Genomic DNA, 21,659 nt, shown 5'->3' with positions numbered 1-21,659 from the left:
ATGCCAAACACTTCTATTAAAACACGTTTACTGCCTCTACGAGACAAGCACATCGGTCAGCACGGGTCGTTTCCGTCGCCGTGACAGATGGCGAAGCGTTCGCATGTTCATGAGAAGGATATAAGCTGTGCTCGATCTTGCCCACGCTCTTGATGACCTTGTTGAGGCGGTTCTGCAGGTCCAGCAGGAGACTGTACCAGCCCTCGGACAGGGAGGTCACCAGACCTAACACACACAGGAACACACACATTAATCAGTCATCTGAAGTCATACTACAAGATTTGCACCTCACTGAAGCAGAAGGTAAACACTGTTTATTTCTCATATAAGCGGGGAGGGGAAAAAGTCACAAGACTCCCAAAACCTGTACAATAAATTAATCAAAAGATCATTAGTGTGACTGCAATCCTCCTAATGCAAATGTCATGCCTGTGTGCCGGCACTATGTTGGGAGTAAAGTAGCATGATTTTAAATTCTTAAATAATTCAGGGCCTTTTCAAAAATTGTTTTATTTGGGCGAGTGACTTCCCTGTATATCTTGGGAGTCGCAGAGCCTTGAGGGAGCAGCGCGCCTTTTTCTTCCGCAGCTGGAAACTCAACGACTGTGGCAGCCGGAGCATTGCTCTGATGCTCCGGGGAAATAATTTGCAGTGAAATTGACAGCACAAAAGACTTGCAGTGATTTTGAATGCAGAGATTGTTTCTCTGCATATGAAGCCACAGAGGAGTTTTGGGAGAATAAAACTCCCAGGAACAGTTTGGACGTCGTTACGGCTGCAGATAACAGTTAGTTTCACTGTGGCTTAATGTGATCTCCACGATTTATGGATTCAGTCTTTCACAACAAATTGAATCTCATATATTATACAGGGCTGCACGGTGGTGTAGTGGTTAGCACTTTCGCATCACAGCGAGAAGTTGGCTGGGACTGGCTCCAGCCCCCCCCCGTGACCCTTAAATGGATAAAGCGGTAGACGATGGATGGATGGATATAGTATACATGCAGGTGCGTGATTTGTTTGATTTGTTCATACAAATGCCCTTGTTGTTTGTTTGTCTTCATGTGAATTGAGTGTCATCAAGGTTAGAGCAAAAGTTCCAGTTTTGCTTCTCTACTATGAAGTTAAACCTGTAGTTTTAAATACATTTTAATTGTATTGTTGTGTCATCAGGAGCGAGTCCCCTTCCACGCGATATTCAGTTGGTTGCCATCTGCAACTTCACCACTAGGTGCCACTAAATCTTACACACTGAACCTTTAATATACATTCTCACCAGCCTAGTTTCTAGACATTTGTACGGAAACAAATTTCACCAATGTTTTCATTTTGAGTTGTTTTGCCTTGATAGCAGTCAAAATCTTAGAGATGATTAATCCAAAGTCATAAACTGGTAAAACAACAGAGAACGGCAGCAGATAAACACATTTGAGAAGATTGAAACAAAGAATTTGGCAATTAAATCAACATCATTATAATATCAACAGACTAATGTATCATTTTAGTTGATTCTTTCAGCTCTCGATGACATGATGGTGTTCACTTGTTGACTCCATTCCTCTTTATTTTACTGTCATCAGTCAAACTTTCCATCTGAATGGTGCAAAAGTCACAGATGAATCTAGCGCTGCAATTTACGGTTATTTTCATAATTGATTAATCTGGCGATTATTTTCTCGATTAATCGATTAGTTGTCTGGTCCATAAAATGTCATAAAATGGTGAAACAAGATGATGTTTTGTTTTGTCCACACACCACAGATATTTACTACTTGAACCAATTAATCGATTATCAAAATAGTTGTCAATAAATTACTAATCGATTAACTGTTGCTGCTCAAGATGAATCAATGATTTTATTTTCTCTGAAATCATGTACTCATCTATTTCCCCTGTGTCTGGGTTTCAAAACGGATTAAAATAACTTCATTGAAAGTTTATCAACTTCTATTTGGAGCAGCTTCTTCCACGAAACCTCTCATATATCGAACGATAAGAGTGACGGGGTATTTTTCTTCATTATACTCTGCAGCCCATTTTTGGTTTACGGGGAAGTTATACCTGAACTGTACGATGGTTTTTCTCATTTCCTGTTAAACTTCCCTCAGAGACTTTGTAAAGAATCAGAGGGGGTGTGGAGGTGATGTAATGTGCTGTGTGTGGGTGCTATGGGAGCGCATGGCCGTAATTTACTGCCTCATCCGAATGATGCGCACGGCCTGTTTTTCATCTCTGCCATCATTAGTGCCAGGCTTTAAGTTACTAGTTTAAATCTGAGTAATGAGGTGTGAAGCTGTGATCTCTCTCTCTCTTTCGCTTTCAGAAGATGGAAGCATTCGTTTTCAGGATAAATGGTTTTCATGGAGGTGTGAGGCCTCGGTGCTGCCGTCAGATGATTATTGGAAATTCTTGAAATGAGAATTGTGTCGTGCAGCTCAGACTGTGCAGACTGACAACTGGTTATTGATTCGTCAGAGAGTGGATGAAAACTAAATGCTCAAGCTAATCTTTACTTTCCTGCATTAACTGAATAAATATGAACCTTTTATGAGATGTTCTTTTAAATAGATTTAATATTATAATGTAAAACCTTAAAAACAAAGATGAATAGGTTTACGGAAATGTACAAAATTGCTCAGAGAGATGTCAGTGGATTATCCTGAGCCACAGGGACAGTGCTGCAGTTGAGTTACTTATTTTAAATGTGATGTTCCACTCCACAAACTAAATGCGCATCTTCACTGAAGTTGTAGGCAGATGTCTCCATTGTGTATATACCCAAACAAAAGTTTGAATTCTATTCAGTATCCAGAGAGGATCTAAGGGTAAAAAAAAAATCAAGATTCATGACTTTAAGGAATAGTAAGCCATTTTGGGAAATGCACTTCTTTTCTTTCTCACTGACAGATGAAAAGACTGAATGACTCTCATATCTCAGTTAGCTTAGCTTAGCCGAAAGACTGGTCACTCCTTTTTGCCGAGCTCTGACAGAATCTAACCACCAGCAACTATAAGCTCACTATTTAAAGCAGCCCTTTCAAAATCTAAAGACGAAAATGACAGGGAGGGGTTTTTGCGATACTATTAATTTTATGGAAACTCCAGGAAGATATTGCTTCCCGACAAAAAATAGTCTGAAATGTTAATATTACCTTTTAGGCCGGAATTCTTGTTTTTTCTCCTTAAGTTTTTGTACAGGTTAAATACAGAAGATATAACATATTTGGGAACCTTGGAGATTTTGTTACCAGGCTAACTGCCCTCACCCGATGTTTGCGAGTGTCATAAGATGAACGATGAAAGTTCCCACCTAACAGTAAAAAAGTCTCACCAAAGTGTTGAAAAAGTCACTTGAGAAGTTCAATCTGAGAACAAAGTCAATTGAAACCCTTTCAAAGCTCAAAAGAGGTGAGATAAAAGCTCATGACAAGTTGATATTTAATACAGTGCACGTGTGTGTGTGTTTGTGTGTGTGAGTTGTGTGTGTGTGTGTGAGTAAATGCTTGTGTGACTGTTAAATTGCGCGTGTGCCTACCAATCATGCCGTTGACAGTGCCGAAGAGCACGGAGCCCTGGGTGGGCGTGGAGCTCTCGCCCAGGTTCTGCAGCACCAGCGAGCCGTGGCAGAAGACATTGACAAACTCCCCGAGGTGGAAGACCCCCACCTCCTGCAGGTGCTGCCGCTCCTCGTCTGTGGTGGCCGCACTAGGGACGGAAGACAGATTTCGGAGGGACGAGAGGGAGGGATTAAGAAAACGTGGGAGGCAGGGGTGTAAAAACACAGAGAAAAAAAATGTCACAGGTGAGGTAAAAAAAAAAAAAATGGTGGGCGCAAGAGTGATCGATTAAGCAAACGAAAAACAACAGATATATGAGCGACGTTGGAAAAGGTCAGAGAATGATGGAGGGGTAATGGATAAAAGGGTGAAGAATAAGAGGAGAGAGGAGCAACAGGAGGAGAGATGTGATACATATCTAAAGGTCAAATTCACTGAGTGGTCCAGCCTGATGTATTAGTCGTTTAATAAGCGGTGGCATAAATGTGATACACTCACTCTCGGGCCACATCTTTTCAACAGTCAACAGTTGTTTGATGATAAAGTGATGAAAATGACAAATGCTGACGAGCGGCTAAAAGCTCAGCGGCGGCCAGACGACTCATAATTTCCAAAACAAATGCAAGGACAATGCTGTTGCATCACATTTATATCAAAGATGCTGCTCCACAAAGTACCGTGGGACTGCGAATGACCTGCTGATGATTTCAGTGGATAAATATTGATGGTGATTAAGTTTCGTTTTTTTCTTTCTCGGCTACAAAGGAGCAGCTCAGGGGACTGCAATGATTAAGGGAAAGGTTGAAATTAATGAGGAGGAAAAGAAAAAAAATCACACTTCAGCAGTTTTATACAGTAAGGTTGAATGTTTTCCTCACCTGTCCTTCTGGCAGACAAACAGGTTGAAGGCGTTCTCCGCACCCAGGAAGTTGTCATCGTCCAGGATCTCCACTGCACTCATCCAGTTAGGATTGAAGTCGCGAGCAATCTGACGTAAAATGAATAAAACGGTTATAGTAACAGAATGTTTAACACTCTGTATGACCTCCAACCAAACAATTTCTTGTACAGGGAATTTAAAACAAGATACCAACATGTTAATTGATGAGAGCAGCTCCGTGTTAGCACTTTTTCTTGTCTTGACGACTACTCAAAGCCTGTTACACTAGAAGTCATATTCACCCGTTCAAAAAGAGCCGAGGATTGAACCATTGGCCGTCTCCATTGTGGACGACCCGCTCCATGTCCTGAGCCACAGCCGCCAATTTATGCTACATATCGTTATTCATTCTGATGTGAGTAACAGAGAACTTGTTTACAAACGTTAGCATTTTAGGAAATTAGGTTTGTGCCCTATTTTCTGTCTTGACCAACTCCTGAGGGAAATGTTTGGCTGTTTAGCAGCTAAAAGCTCCCATATTGTTCAAAATGTGTCTGCCATTAGGTGCCGGCCAGGTAGCATGAAACAGACGTTCAGAGTTATTTTTGTCTTAAACTGCTTATTTTACCGAGCACAGCACCACATCGTGAGTTCGGCAGTCGTCAAAATGCTTCATCTTCACAAACCGATTTTACAACTCCGCTCATCAAAAGGATGGGAGGTGCAGCATAATGCCAGATTTAATACTTGGTGGTGAGAAAGAAAAAAGGAGAACATTTATACACCAAGGAGAGGTTAAAACGCGCAAGTGTGGATAAAAACACTGAATAAAAGCTACAGACTGAGCTCAAAACCAGCAGCATTGGCTGAAAGGGATTCAAGAGCAACCATGTACAATTCCAGAACGTGTTTACCCCCTCGAGGTTATTCACATCTCACCTCTTCAAAGTTACCCTCCATCGGTTTGTACGCCAGCAGCAGGACGGACCTCATCAGGTCGCCCACCAGGATGAAGTCTCCTTTGGTCTTCAGGTAAAGCGCCATGATGTTGTTGTAGTGGTTACACTCGGTCCGCAGCTCCTTCTCGGCCGTCCACTCGTACAAACGGACCTGAGACAAACGGACACGGTGAGTAATTGTTTGCCGTCAAACAAGATGCCAAGTAGGTACAGAGGATCGTCAATTAGCTCCCAGCAGAATGCGATGAACTGGCAACGAACGTTTGATTTTCCTCCGGCTATCGGGTCTGGGTATGATGCGCCTCGGCGAGTGTGAGGTTGAAGTGCCGATTAACAATCTGATTATCAGCCGTCGCAATGCCTAAACGGTTTACGGCCAATTACACTCATCGGTTTTGCACTGTCTGATGATTACAAACAAAAAAATGAGTGACAGAGGAGGAGTGTGTGTGTGTTCATTTGACATGATGAAATCATAAATTCGGGGGGTGTTGGAGCTCAGCCGTGTTAAAATATTTGCATGGACAAATGTGTTTTAAAGTAAATACGAGAAGAAATATAACTTCTGAGAAGGAGGAGCTCAGACTTCTTAGAGGAGATCAGAAAGGTCCATCGTCTTAAAGTGGCTTTTTATTTAATGTTATGGAGCTTTCATATCTTACATTTTCTTCATACTGCTTTTCCATTTTTTTTCTATCCTTTGATTTCCTTACCATTTTCCCACCAAATGCTTAATGGTGTTATTGTATTTCCATTTTTTTCTTTGTTCTAGTATTCTGAATAACTGCTTTCTTCTTTTTAATCTTTTTCAAATGAGGCACTTTGGGCTACAGCTTTGCAATGTTTGTTTAATACTTAAAAGAAAGGAATCCTCTTTACATATATTTCTACTTCATCCAGTTCCTCACATCTTATTTATTTCTGTTAATGCATTTTATTGTACTGTCCAAAAGGAAACTTAATCTCCATCGTCTAAAAGGGTTTAAAACCTGTCTTCTAGATTCAAGGAAACACCAAATTCTGGGACTGACGCTTTGAACTGAAATATTTTCTGTAAACAAATAATGCAGCTATTTTGAAGTAATTCAATGTAGGAGAAAAATATTTCATTAAAGCCCAACTCTATGAAGAAAATGTTTAAGAAAGGAGCTGGCAGGAAGTGAGTGCCGTGTGATGAGTTGCGGGCAAATCAGCGATCCATGACTATTTGATTTTCGATATTTAAAGATAAAGTCGCCTTTTCAAGCTTTTAATCCTTTTAATCTATCTAAAGCTGGATGTGGATGAGCGGAGCATTCCAGGAGAGTTGGGGGGGTTGTTTCTTTCAAACTAACGTCTCTAACAACAAGTAATTTCACACAGAAATCAATATAGAATAAATCTATTGACATATTGGCCTTGGACTCGACTTAGGACGTCACTTTTCATCCTCAACAGATCAAATGCCTTTACAGCAATCAGAGAAAAGATAGTTAAAACGGAGAAGTCATGCAGGGGTTGACTCCCTGGTGAGTGAAAAAAAACAACATCCAAGCACATTCAAGTTAAAGAGAATTTTCGACTGGATCAGACACTTTAATGATCTTAAAAAAATAAATCATCTCGCATATACTCTCGCAATATTATGACTTTATTCTCAAAATAAAAAATTCTTCAATAAGGCCCACGTCAGGGCCAAGGTGACTTCAAATGTTATGTCAAATCAACAGTCCGAACCAAAATTATAGTTTGCCACGATATAAAAAGGAAAAAAAAAAATCACATCAGAAGGGAGGGAACAAGCTATTCTCTTTTGCTTGAAAAATATCTCACACAAAAATAGTTGCAGATAAATTTCATGTCCTTCAACTAATAAATGAATCGACCGTTCATTTCTGGTGGAAAGTAAATAAGCAACAACAACAGTAGAGCTCACACTTGGTCAGCACCTTGCTAAGGGCCAAGATGAAATATTTGTATTTCTGATTGTACTAAGAATTCTTTATGACTTTTTGACAGTGGGGTCTGCGGTAAAATATAGAATCTTCAAAGTTCACCTTGAGGCAAATTTAATTTTCAAGCTGCATTTACTCTTCAGCTCCTCGGACATGCACATGAACACCACTGCGGCACAGCGAGGCAAAAGCCGAGTGCTCTGTGTGCGCTGCTGAAAGCTCAAGACACTGTCAAGCACCACTTACTGTACTGTTGATGCTGGCCAGCAGTTTGCCATTGAACTCCACCATAGAGTAAACAGCTCCCTTCACCTCCTTCTCAGCCACGGTCTGCAGCTTACCTGCAGGAAACAGCAGTCAGCACACGGTTAGCATTCAACGTGTCACACGCTCAGTGCTACGAGATCCGAGTATGACGGAGATGTGGGGGGGAAAGTGAACATTCGGGTTAAGGAGTTTAGAATGAAAAGCTACAGGAGGACAGACTAAAGTCAAGCGATGAGAGAACTATGAAAGGAAATGCGGGGAATCAGTAGGAGTGAGGAGGAGGAAAGTCTGATAAGAAAAGATAAGAAGATGATTAAGTGAGGAGGGAAGCAAGAGCCTGGTAGGACAAAGTGTCCGTGAGCGAAGAAAAAAAAAAAAAAAAAAGAAGAAGAAGAGAGAGAGGGAGGTGGGGAGGAGAAAATGACACCATGTGAAGGATAAAGAGTGCAAAGTAAAATGAGTGTTTGTGAAGTGAACACAAGCCTGGTTACTGACCATCAGTGTAGTGGAAGACGATGATGCGTCCCTGCTTGGGCTCAGCCTCCTCTGGGTAAACCATGGCGGTGCCGACAACAAAATACACCGACGGGTCTTTTCCCAGACGACATGACACCATGCTGAGGGCGTACTCACTGGGGAGGAACTGATGGGCATGGAGAACTGATGGAGACAAAAGAATAAAAATCAGGAAACTGCATGTGAAGCTAATTCTTTCTTTCTTTTTTTCTTCATTTATTTTATGACCAGTCCTTTGGCTTTTGGCTTTAAAAATAATTCATTTCAACAGGAGTCTTAATGTCTGGAAACACGCTGGCATTGCTACGTCTATCTGTTGCGGGCCAAACACGAAACAAGATAGTGGTCAGATTTATATCGTATTGTTTAAATCACTTTTTTAGAGGTAGAAGACAAGAGAGAGTCATCAGGAGTCGACATATCCATTTGGTGCCTGAAAGCGCAATATCTATTATTAAACCTAAAAATATCAAAAGGCACTTTATTACTACCTGATTAACATAATTGTTTTGTGAAAAAATTAAGTATTACAGATGGACGGACTCTCTGACAGACACACAGATCCACTTTGTCCCCCGGCATAATTACGTCAGGGTGTAAAAATTGAGCGCACCTGAAATGTCCATAACAATCCCTTTAATTGCACAATTGAACAATGTTTGCGTACCAACTCTGGAGCGTACGATGAACCGAGAACTAACCGATTATGAACTGTTATGAACATTTGCAGTGGACGGCTTGGTTAACAATTTTGTTGTCTCTTCCTAATAACATGTGGCTAATGTGGAGTGTTGTTTTCAATTTGTACGCCTGTGCCTGACTGCTCATCAACATGGCAGAAATTATGCTAAAATGAAAGATTATGTAACAAACTGTTAACAGACAGTTTTTGTCTAATTAGATCTATACACAAAGTTGTTATTTATTCATCTCCTTCACTCTCTGAGAGGACACCTTCCATATCCTGGGTACTTTAAGTTCATCCTGGGCAGTGTATGCAGATCAAACTGTCCCCAGCAGGGAGGCACAGCAATACGTCACATGCTCATTAAAACATATTTTCACACATCCAATATTGACTACACAGCAGGTGAAGAATGCGCGGCGTTTAAACAGTGTGTGTGTGAGAGACATCAGAGGACATTTCTGACAAACTAACTGCAGACTCAAGTGGTGTAGCAGCAACTGAATGACTGAGTATGCTATGAATATGTATTTCCTCTCTTTAATATCCAGTGTTAAATGCATTTTTAGAAAAGCCTCAATGTTGATTGAAAAACAGCAGCTGCACTCAACATGTTAGAATATCCACTGATGAAAATCTAACAGCGGCTAAATGAGGAGTTATCTGTTTGCACCTTGATAAACTGGAGTCAGCTGTGGACACAATGTGCTGAACCAGTCCCTTATTTACATAGAATTAACATATAACATATCCCTAATTTATGCAGGTGTGGCAACTCATTGGTTTAAAAAGAAAAAATGAAGGCTTGGTGCAGCAAAATCAGCATTGCAAATCAGAAGAAGAGAGCAAAGACCTGCCACGCTCGGTGCAAAAAGGTCCGCATGATGCGACTTGTTCAATCGTTCATTACCCTCAAAGCCTGGGAAACTGACTAATAGTGATTACAAAAAATTATTTTACAGAGCACCTTTATGAACACAACGTACTTAAAAAAAATTACTTCAAATGTGGTAGGAGCTTAAATTAAAGATTGAAAAAAAGCGCATTAGGGCTGCAATTTAAGATTATTTTCATAATCGTTTAATCTGTCGATTAATTTTTCGATTAATTGATTAGTTGTTTGGTCCATAAAATGTCGTAAAATTATGAAAAATGACGATCGTGTTTCCCCCAAAACCCCAAGATGATGTTTTGTCCACACACCAAAGATATTTAGTTCACTGTCACAGAGGAGAAAAGAAACCAACATTTAAGAAGTTGAAATCAGAGAATTCATACTTTTTTCCCCCATAAAAAATTCTTTAACTGATTAATCGATAATCAAAATAGTTGCCGATTAATTTAGTAATCGATCGAACTGTTGCAGCTCTAGTGTTCACCCATTTTCAGCTCAGGCATGGATCAGTGTTGGGACCAGGCTGCCATAGGGCATTTCCTGCACAGACCTTTTTCTCCAAGCTGAGCACATTATTTCACCATCAGCAGCAGCACATGAAAGTTCAAATGGAAATGTACATGCGGCTGCCTCACCTTCGAAGGTGTGCTGATCCACGACCAGCAGACTGTGGACCTCCACCTCTTCGCCGAAGGAGGTCTCGTGGGGAGAGGTGCTGCTGGGGAAGAGCTTGCTGGAGCTCACGCTGCTGGAGAGAGCCTGGAGGGAATGTGGATTTTATGAGTTGGGACAGCGAGGAGGAATGAAGACAAAGAGAAACCTGATGAAGGGTTTGAAGCGATTCAAAATGTATGTCTTTGCGTGGGTTCCGACAGCACAGTCAGAACCATCTGTAGCAGCAGATGTGCGGAATTTAAAATCAGGTAAACATCTTTCCGATCGTCACGTGTGACAGAGAGGCGTCGGCTGCCGGAGCAGTATGTACAAACACAAAGTACACACCTGTCTCTTCGGGGAAGCTGTTGAGCCGAGCTAAGTGGCCGCGCCACAAGCTGTCACTGCACGTCTGGCTGGAATTACTTTTTGATTATCTCTTCTAGTGAGAATCTCTCTTCAAATGTTGGCCCTACTACTGTTTTTTTTCTTGGCAGCTGAAACCTTATCAACAGAGTTCCTTGACAACAAATCAAACCCCCAAAAAATGATTGTGTTTAATGTATTTTCAGTTTGATTTGAAGGCTCGCAGCAGCTTAATTTAGCTCCAGCAGCACCGGCACTTGAAAATCAGCCTCCTCTCGACTTAATTTTTTGTACATGAAGTAGCACTGAAAGAAAAAACATATATTATAGAGTTTTGATTATAATTACACTTATTATAAAAATAATATTTGGGGGGTGTATACATTTATGCACTTTGAAATAAGTATTTATGTTATACACTATAAAATGAAATTATCAACTGCATTAAGATTCAAATCCTGGTTTTTACAGATGTACAAAAAGTACGGGAAACTATTGTTTGCGCTCCCAGGATTTATTCCTACTAACTGTCCCTGAAGTCTGTATTAATCTGGGGAAAAGGGACTTTTAAGTTTGCTGCTCCCTCGGCTTGGAATAATTTACAAAAGTACCTAAAGCTCCATGAATTGGTCTCATCGGACACTTTTACAGTGATCCTGAATGACCTGGAAGCTGGCACTTCTGGCTGAAGATGCTCTGACTGTTGTTTCTCATTCTAAATTGTTATATGTTTTCATATTTGTCTGCAACGTTGTTATATGTGCTGCAGACTGTGTTGGCCAGGATACTCTTGAAAAGGAGATTTTTAATCTCAATGAATTTTGCTCCTAGTTAAATAAAGGTTATAATTATTATAATAATAATAATAATAATAATAATAATAATAATAATAATAATAAAGAGAGTCTAGTCCCAGTAAAGGTGCAAGGTGACTAACAGGACAAGACATTTGTTTTCCCGACAAGCTCCCAGTGTCATGCTATAAATAATGTTTTTAGTCAGCATGCCTGGTTAGATAGGGGAGCAAAACAACAAGCCCTTGGGTGTTTATTATTATTTGAGCACAACATGGAATTTACAGTACCTGAGTGCTCGCACTGGGGCGCACGGCAGATGTGGTGCCGCTCACATCCTGTATCTCCACCCTGCTGGACAGAACTCCGAAACACTGGGAAACCTCCTGGTAACAGATCCGCCTGGTGGGGGCGTTCGCAGATGGAGAAACGAGAAAGAGTGAGGGGAAAAAAGCAAAATGGAAGATGCAACATGAACATGAAAAGGAGCAAACGGGGGTGAGCTGAAGAAAACAAAGTTCCCTGAGTGAAATGTTTTGCTCTATTGACTGGATTACACAACAGTCCAGTGTTTCAAACACACTTCAAGGCAGACTTTACTTGTCCAGGTATAATAACAGCTACCAAAAGTATTTCTAGTATATGAGACCAACGCCATCCACAATCAATGAACTAGAGGATTATCTCTCCTCATTCTACTTTACTCCTGTTTGTCTTTGTTTTACTATCGTGAGAAGGGTCAACTGGCAATCGCACAAGCTCTGAAGAGAGACAGAGAGAGAGAGACGTTCTCTGGTATTACGTTAGAACTTATGAGAACCCAGTGGATATTCTACAGCATAGAGCAGGTAAAGTATCCTATTTAACAGTGCTGTGTCATGGCCATCACTTGAACTTTTGAGTACAAGACGAGAGGAAAAAAGATTAAGCCGATGTTTTTACAAAACCAGCAGGAGAAAGTTGCCAGAGTCGGGGCAAAGAGGCCAAGTTATGGCGGACATAAAGTGGAGCATTGCAGGATATTTGTATGGATGACGGGTGTGAAATGTTTATTTGACTTTTCACTTTCAGACAAGAGGACTGACCTTGGAGACTCATAGAGGGGAACGGTGCGGATGTGGAGTTTCTGAATCTCATCGATGGTGCCGATGGTGAGAGTGCTGTTGTTGGCCAGAGCCAGGCTGTGGGGGAAAAAATATCACAAAATGAATTTGTACGATGGATAAATACACCCACTCCCTACAAACCCAAACAAACTGTGATAAACTGTAATAAAATAAAAAATAATGAACTTATCAGCTTCACAGTTTTCATGAAGCTGCTAACTGGAGAACAAAAAGTTGAAGAAAAAAAAACTTCTGCTGCTGACCTGTCAGGATACCCCTCTGAGTTGAGAGGGCACATGTAGTTGACCTCCTTCAGGTTGACGTTGGAGAAGACCAGCTTGTGGTTGGACGAATAGATGACGGTGGGTCGGTCGGAGCAGGCGAAGACGTTGGAAGTGGACAGGGATCTGAAGGTCCTGAGCACGGTGGGCTGGGTGCCGAGGGTGACCTTCTTACGCTCGCTTAGGGCGCCTGGGGGGGGAGGAAACAAGACGGAAACAAGAATTTAAACCTAGTTTGACAGGTGGGGAATGCCAATCATAGTTGCAAACCACAAACTCTCACTCGTTTTTTGTGTGTTTTGCTTTTGCATTTGTGTGATGATGTTTAATGTCATTGTTTGCCATATGTCTCTCAAAGAACCCAGTTGTTCATGTTATTGCCTTGGCGATGCACGTCCATGAATTTGGAGAGTGAAGCCTGTGAAGGATTAGAGCTCCTGTGCATTTGGTTTTCTAAGGAGTTTAAATATCAACAGTCTTCCACCAGAATCAATTCTTCCTCCTTTCCGCTGCATCCTCTGAAATCCTGTTTCTCTTGCGTATAAATGGCTAAAAAAAACCTTCTGTTACTTGAAAAATAATCCGTCGGCATGGTGGCACATAGTAGGTTTAAAAATAAAGACACTTTTGTTTACCAAAGCTTGAGTAAATTGGCAAGCGTCAAGAATTAAATTCTGTACATAAAATCGAAATGAAAAACAGGTCAGATGAGGTGATTGAATCAAAATTGTATTCATTCATTCATTGTCTACCGCTTTATCCATTTAAGGGTCGCGGGGCTAACAGCTAACATTGCGTGAGAGGCGGGGTTCACCCTGGACAGGTCGCCAGCCTATCACACATAGCCACATACAGAGTCGGACAACCATTCACTCTCACATTCACACCTACGGTCAATTTAGAGTCTCAATTTAGAATGAACCTGACCCCATTCTGCATGTCTTTGGACTGTGGGAGGAAGCCGGAGAACCCGGAGAGAACCCACGCACACACGGGGAGAACATGCAAACTCCACACAGAAAGACTCTGGTTGAACCGGGATTCGAACCCAGAACCTTCTTGCTGTGAGGCGAAAGTCTTAACCACTACACCACGTGCAGCGTTGTATATTCGTATAAATTATTCCCTCGTAGTTTTGAGCTTCTATGACAAGTTTGTCTGATGGCCCAGGAATAGTCTACACAAAATTATACATTTTGACCCAAAGATGTGTCTTTCAATCGTTCAAACTTGAAATTAAGTTTCTTCAGGGCTGAAAAGTTTCTCCATCATCACATACAGACATAGTGCTGGCAGTTGATACCCTCAATGTTGAGGAATCTTCTCAGACAGCTGCCTATGGCTCTGCCTGCAGGCCCTTATCCGTCTGAGGAGTTTGAGGAGCTCTCTGTGCAGTGATGTTGACGAGAGGGACCTACCCGTCTGTAGGTCAAGACCGAAGTAGAAGAGCGCTCCGTCTCCCAGGGCACAGAGGAGGTAGTAGCTGCCTTCGAAGGTGGTCATTAGGATTGAACGAGGGATGATCTCTGAGGGCACACACGCACACACACAGGCAAGTGATTTATTTTTCTTGTACTCCGGAGTCACAGGCTCATGGATGAACAACCAAAGTGATAAATGTCCGCGACAATGTTTCTGGCAGAAAAATCAATCTGGGTTATTGGCCAGACTGGCTGGTAAACTTTTTGGAAAAAAAAAAAAAAGAAGGAACATTTGAATGCTGCAGGGTAAATATCAAGTCTTTTGTCTTTACCACTTCCCAAACATGGCGATTCCTTTGACTGCAGGCCCGTTACACCAGAACAACATAGGCTTCATGAAAAGTTGAATGCTTCCTTGAACATTTAGATGAAGTTGGCCAAAAGGTTAAAATACCAGCGGTTGTGTTCTAATCAAAAAACAACCAATTCGAACTGTATAGAAGCGTTGAATTTGAACGTTTCCTGTTCACAACTAATTAAAAAACTCAAGTCTGTGGTCGGCCTGTTCTTGTTAGGGGGGTTTTGCAGAGTTTGAGCACCGAGCAGCTGTCAATCAAACGCTCTCGAAAAATAGGGGAGATTGGGGGATATTCTTTATGGATGAAGCCTCTAATTGGAGAATAAGAGTCCTGCCTGTGCCAGTTCACTATGTTATGAAACTTTCAGTGTCTCCAATGAGAGCTGACTTTTTCATAAGTCTAACCCCCCAAAAAAAGTAGTCAAGTCCTCTTTTGCATATTTTAACACTCTGGAGCTTAAATACTGTTCAAGTGTCTAAATGGTTCCTCTAAATGCATTTGGGTTGGAGGCGTAGTTAACGCTCAAGTACTCATCGTGTACATACAAAAATAAATCAGGCACTTAACTGGAGAGGTCATTGGCATCTATAAACTGAAACTCCATTTCAGTTACCACTACACCATCAGAGACATATTCCTTGAATTTACTTATTGAATAATCTAAGGGGATCGCTACACATTCAGTCCAATCCAAAAGGTAAGAGAATCCAACTACCACAACATCTTGTTTGTTTAAACAGCACAGAAAACAAACTGGATTAAGCCATGAGCAGCTGCAGGGAACCAGAGCAAACTCCAGGAATTTAATATTCCCTAACAGAAATCAAACTATAATGAGTTTATTATTGAAATGTAGTCGTGCTGATAGGCGAGCTACCTGTTTCCCCATATGCTAAGCAAAGCTTGACAGCCTGCTGGCTCCAGCTTCATGTTAACTAAATGTGATATTGATCCAACTCGCTGCAAGAAATCGAAACTGTTGAAAAATCTCTTCATTAAAGGGACAGGTGCGTATGAGACCAGTCCCACCATTGTGTTATTTTTCCATTTTTTGTATTTTTACTGTTAACAACAATCGATTTAAAATGTCCTCCTTCACTGAAACTACATGGACAACTATTGGTTCATTAGAAGGTGGAATAGTTTTGATTGAGGCAGCCTGGCTGCTGAAAGGTAAAGGGACGTAGCATATGGGCGAATACCTTGAGCAGCAAGTCCCATGTGTGTGACTCCTGGCCTGCGGGAATGTTAACTTACTACTCCCCTACTCACATCTCCTGTCTCTCCTTCCCCGTGTAATAAAGAATTTACAAAAAAATGTCTTTTATTTTATGTCCCATGTAAAGATATAAGGAGGACGAAGCAATGTGGGTTTTATTTTCTGCATAGCGTTGCTAAATCGCGCAAAATTAATAACAGGTAGACACTTTTGGCTCAAAGACACAAAAATTACCTTTTCTTTTTTCATGAATTTCAGAACTGGGAATTCACTGTCTAAAATCTGCATTAGTTTAAATGATAGTACAATCCACTTTCACTTTTTTTGGCGAGTTTTTTTTCTTCTTGCTGTCTGAGAGCCACAGTTTAGAGTCTTTGCTTTCATGCATCTGTGCAGCTCATTGAGAAATTGTATTTGCTGTTGGTTTATAGAAATAAACTTCACTGTGGGTTGACATTGTCTCTGTCCACCTTTCTCTCTCGACAAGTCTGCAACAACTTTCCTTCTCTCGTGTCAGTGCTCTCTACCACTCTTCTCTCTCACCTCCACCCAGCATTTCCTTGTGCAGAGCAGTGAAGCAGGGAAGTTTGAGCACACGGGCGGATATGTCGGTCCAGAGCCCCACGGCGCAGAGCGGTGACTCAGCGCCGGCCTCCCCCAGAGGTGTGATGTCCAGGCAGGCCACCTCGTGCTCCATCTCCGTGGTACTGAGGACGGTACAGAGGACGTGAGAAAAGATATTAGCGAGGCTGCCCTGCACATTGTGTGAATGCGACACCAAATGTGAGATACAAATTGAGAATGGTTAGTTCACACCGTCTGAAGTTCCTCGATGATTTGTTTCCTATAAGAGGTATTCTGTGAAATCTTGATCAGAAACGATCAATTTGTGAATGCTGGTAATATACTTATTTAAAATAAACTTATATGCATTTCCAATATTAATGATGACAGTTTATTACAAATTTGACAGATTTTTGACTGAAATATGAATATACAGCATTTTTGTTGTTACAAATCGTGGACTAATTAGATTTTTTTTAAACCAATTTTTACTTACTTTTCTTGATCCACCAGGTATGTAATTAATTTTAACAAAAACTAATATTCCTGTCAAATTATTATCCATTCATTTAATTTCCAGATAATGTACTTATATCATGGCGTATATCAAATGGAAATATAAAATGACATATTGGATTTTATCCACATGACCAATTTAATCATACTATATTCAAAATAAGAGAGAAAGAAAAATTATTAAAACCCATTTTTTAAATGGCCCAAACCAGAACAAGGCTATGCAATATTGTAAAATATATGGCCAGAATAATCCTTGTACAGTGTGTTGACAATTTACATATAATTCACATACATATTTACAGACATTTGTGACTCGCACACAAAACCGTCTCCTTATTGATGTAGAGAAAACATTTTTGCACTTCATGCAGCCCTGGATGCCATTTTTAGAAGCTTTGTGCCTTTCCCTGACAAAAAAATCCCAACAAACAAATAATTTTTTATATCCTCGAATAATTTTTTATACTAATGTAAAAAAAAATGTAGGCAATAGTGTCACAAACATTGCCCGAGGGTAATACCAAGGAGGCAACGGGACAAAAATATATTATCATCTCAAACATCTCTTTACTACAGATGAGTAAGAGAAAAAAATAAAATGAAGGTGCGATTCAGGTTGATATATATAACAGCAGACAAAGTTGGTGAACTATTGGGAATACATTAAATGTAATATTAATGAACCTTCAATACAATTTTTTTGTAATTAAACTTTTAACAAACGTTTTTTTTTCCTGGCTTAACTTATCGTCAAAAAAACAGAACCTTAACAGCTGAATTTAACAAAAAAGTGTATGGGAGCAAAATTGCTTACTGCCCCTTTAAAAAAAGGGCCTCCAAATACATTTATTTGCTTTTGTACAGTATATATGTAGTTATAGACAGCAGACAGTTGGCTTTGATTCTGATGACTTGCATGGCCACCACATGGGGTCAATGAGTGTGTATACATGTATTTATATTTGTGTGTGTGTGTCCGTCCAACCTGATCTGTTTGAGCTCTCCAGCCAGGATCTGCAGGTAGTACAGGGACCGTCCCACGGCGAGCACCACCTGTGTGTGGTTGCAGGCGGCCACGCTGATGTTCCTGCCCTGCGGTTCCTTCCACTCACTCACTAATGCCTTGCTGTCCTGGAGCACTAGGCGCACTGAGCCTGACGTGATCTGGAGACACAGACGTTTTTTGTTTTTTTTATTTATTTTCTGATCTGAACTCCTGGAAAGTGACAGAGAGGAGGATGATGATGATGTGGAGACTGGGAGATAAAATATGAAGCAGCTTCAAAGCAAATCCCACTGTTTATACAGCATGTGGTTGTCTGCGAGGATCATGGCTGCACAATTTCATTAGACTGAAAAGAAACTATGATTAATTGCAAAGATAATTTTTGCCATATTTGCATTTTTAAAAAAAGGATAGGACTATGTGTTTTATGGTGGAAAGAAGATAAATTACATTTCTTTCCATCAACAACAACCTAACAAAATGAATAAATGGTGCATATACTAGATTTCTTGAATCCAGAGATGATGTTTAACTGGAATTTCAGCCTGGTGGTTGTGCGCCGCCTCCAACCAGTTAAGCAGCAGTTTACATCCATATCTGTCCACACACATAATAAATGTACCAAATATTTTAAGTGTTAAGTGTATTTGCTGAACATTATGATGCCTCAGTGAAGTTGACCTTTTATCGTATGCATATAAATTATCATAACTCTCACCATTTACCTCCTGTTTGGACATTTTTTGTGAAATTTTGTCATAATTAGCACATTAATTGTCGAGTTGTGGCAAAAAAAACAAAACATGTTTTATGAGATCACAGTGACCTCGCCTAGTTTGACGGGGAATAAGAAGTTTGTCAAATTTTCTTCAAACACAAGCAAGTTTGCGGTTTTTTTTTAAGAGACTGGTTGTCATAACAACCAAAAGATTTGTGGATGAAGGTCTAACGGGTTGGCAGAATTCCCCACAGGTTCCATCCTCATTTCAAAAAGGCAGGCCCAAACTTGAATTTAAATGAACTGCAATATTCATCTCTACCGAGTGTAAAATACATGAAGTCCTTTAGCGCTCTTCATTTTCACCCCTTTAAATCATTGATGATTCAGCCGCAGCAAAGTGTATCTTATTAAATTGAGAAAGGCCACAGTTGAAAATTATTTTTTATAATTAATTTTGAATTTGTAAAAATTAAGCTGTTAAATGAACACTGCGAGCGAGGTAATTCTAGTAGAGAAGGCTCATACATCGAATATTATGTTGAGGAACACGTGTGCTTTACACGTACAACACAAGTGTGTTTGTGTGTGTGTGTGTGTGTGTGTGTGTGTGTGTGTGTACAAACCTGAATGAGTTGCTGATGTGCCACGTTGCCACAATAAAACGTCTGCTGGTTGTCCACAAAGCCTGGAAGTTCAGTTTCCTCCACTTCCTCGCCACTCAGCATCAACACTCTGAGGGTGAAAACACTCTCTTAAGATTTGAAGAAGGCATTCGGGGCCCGCCTGTACAGTATTTGTCAAGCTGCGCAGCAGACACTCACCGCGTTTGACCCACGAAAGACAGCACCAACATGTCATCCGTCTCTTTGCCTGCCTCGGAGCGGAGTGGCCACAAACCTTGAGGGAAAGTATAGAGTTAAGAATAGAAGTTACTTTTTCCATCATTCTGGAGGGTAAAGGAAATATAGTATCTAGCAAGTATGCAAGCGAACCTTCAACTAATACATCTGTCATATGTTTACGTGTTGGAAGATGCACAGGATTGCAGAGACCTCTTTGAGAGCCATTGATTGGCTGAGTGAGTAATTGCCTCTCGTCTAGAGGCCGGGGGAGGAGGCGGCATCTGAGACTTTTAGGGCAGAACTAGTCGATAAAAAGCTGAAGCCTAACAAGTGGAAGACGACCTTAACTGGCCTCTGTGACTCATTTAAGCATCAGAGAACTGTCGAGGGACGGGAACCTGATTTTCTGGGATTAAGAGGTGTCTGCCGTCGTTAAAACCTGAAGGAACTCTTCAACTTGACAGCTTACTCTTGCAGAACTCTTTGTTTTACAAGATGATAACAAAGGTGTCCCAACCTAACCTTGGCAAAAGACTTGCAACAGCCTGGCGTCTTGGCCAGGTGACAAAAAGCAGATGTGCGGGTTGAAATGGCTCCGCTGGAGGATTAAGGTCCGGATGATGTCAAGAATTGAGAGGGAAGTTTGGGAGACACAGACGCACACACATCACAAACCTTTGATTCCCGGCAGGTCAATGCTGGCATGCTCATGAATCCCAATGCCGTTGCGGATAATCCGAAGAGAGCCCTCCTTGAATGCACCTGAGCATGTCACCAGCTACAAGCAGCAGGGAGAGACACAGAGACATGAAGTGAGATATGAGGGGTTTTGTCCTTTTTTTAAAGGATATAATGTTGCTGATCCTTTTTATTATTTTCTCTTCAACCTCTTTGTTTTGTTAGTTCTACTTCTTCCCTAAGTGTATACTTCCTTATTTTGCCATTTTACCCAAATCTGTATCAATAACATTTTGCATTGTGCGGACTAATTACAAAGTGGTGACCATTTATGTTGTACCAGTGTCTTCATGTACCCAGATCTTAATACGAGGTTATCAATGTTATAATGAATGATCAATTAATCTGTTTCACCATTTTCTCCATAAATTACATAATTCTTGGGTCAATAAAATTAAAAAATGTTGAAAATGTCGAGAACAATTATAAGATTTATTTCAGACTAATTTTCTATTGATCAAACTAATCATTTTAGCTCCAGTTTATATCATGCGTAGTAGTAGTAGTGGTAGTAGTAGTGGTACTATATGTGGCAGTAGTAATATCAGTAGTACACCAACAGTATACCTTGTAAACAGAGGTACTGTTAGTTAGTTACTCCTCGGTGTAGTAAATGCTATAGTAGAACCAGTAGTACCAGTCAGTGTCACAGCTGTAGCACCAACTGCTGTTAAAGTATCAGTATCAGTTTATAGTCGAGCGTCTCTGGGATTGCCAGACGCCAGTACAAACATGACAACAGAATCGAGATCCAACAGCCTGAAGGTAAACAATTCTGTCGTCTACAGAGAGTCTGACTGCACCAGCATGTGAATGTATTCATTCAGCCATGGAGCACTAACAGGATTAATATCAGAGCCCATAATAATCCCAGCCCCGGCCACCTGTCACCTCGCACCTTCATCCTAATGGAAATCACCACTGAGAAAAACCTGGCAAACCCCACGCAGAGTCCCCCGAGCATGTTCTCCAATGAACTTGCACGCTGCCATCATGACTGAATTCTAAAAAATATGCACAAATTACGTTCATGCATTAATCAGCCGTAAACCCCGGCATTATTGGTGTATGAATTCAATTATTTTTTCAGCTTTTCGTCTGCACCTTCTGCTGCCATACCGTCTTCTGAGGTTACATTACATTGCCCTGCAGCCTGTGCGTCAATCCGCTCCCGGAACGAGTGTACACCAATTAACCAGGTCAAATGCTCTGTGGGATTTTCAGCAAATGGCAAATTGAAAACAATTGTAATTGGATTTAGAGTATGTGGATGAATACAGTCAGGACCGACTGTGTACCCAGCGTCTGGCTCAGTGCACCGGTGGACCGCTGCCTTTGGAACCGCGTCCAAGTTATCCTGAGGCCTGGTCCCAAAC

General features: G+C 40.9%; 1 protein-coding gene across 1 annotated transcript in view; it reads right to left on the bottom strand.

Annotated features, from left to right (window-relative positions):
* Positions 1–21,659, bottom strand: part of ddb1 (damage-specific DNA binding protein 1) — a 36,961-nt gene that overhangs the window by 3,818 nt on the left and 11,484 nt on the right. The window contains exons 10-25 of the mRNA XM_035627697.2: positions 20,221–20,323; positions 19,525–19,600; positions 19,327–19,435; positions 17,962–18,140; positions 16,437–16,600; positions 14,313–14,420; positions 12,877–13,084; positions 12,593–12,688; positions 11,798–11,909; positions 10,329–10,452; positions 8,093–8,257; positions 7,577–7,671; positions 5,377–5,547; positions 4,436–4,545; positions 3,536–3,705; positions 123–225 (exon numbers count right to left, since the gene is read on the bottom strand). Of these exons, the coding sequence (XP_035483590.1) occupies positions 123–225; positions 3,536–3,705; positions 4,436–4,545; positions 5,377–5,547; positions 7,577–7,671; positions 8,093–8,257; positions 10,329–10,452; positions 11,798–11,909; positions 12,593–12,688; positions 12,877–13,084; positions 14,313–14,420; positions 16,437–16,600; positions 17,962–18,140; positions 19,327–19,435; positions 19,525–19,600; positions 20,221–20,323 (2,093 nt within the window). The remainder of the gene's footprint in view (positions 1–122; positions 226–3,535; positions 3,706–4,435; positions 4,546–5,376; positions 5,548–7,576; positions 7,672–8,092; positions 8,258–10,328; positions 10,453–11,797; positions 11,910–12,592; positions 12,689–12,876; positions 13,085–14,312; positions 14,421–16,436; positions 16,601–17,961; positions 18,141–19,326; positions 19,436–19,524; positions 19,601–20,220; positions 20,324–21,659) is intronic.

This window comes from Scophthalmus maximus, chromosome 4 (assembly GCF_022379125.1).
Source record: "Scophthalmus maximus strain ysfricsl-2021 chromosome 4, ASM2237912v1, whole genome shotgun sequence".
In the NCBI taxonomy this organism is placed as follows: Eukaryota; Metazoa; Chordata; class Actinopteri; order Pleuronectiformes; family Scophthalmidae; genus Scophthalmus; species Scophthalmus maximus.
Note: the sequence above shows the minus strand (reverse complement) of the source record. Positions and strands in the feature narration are given on the sequence as shown.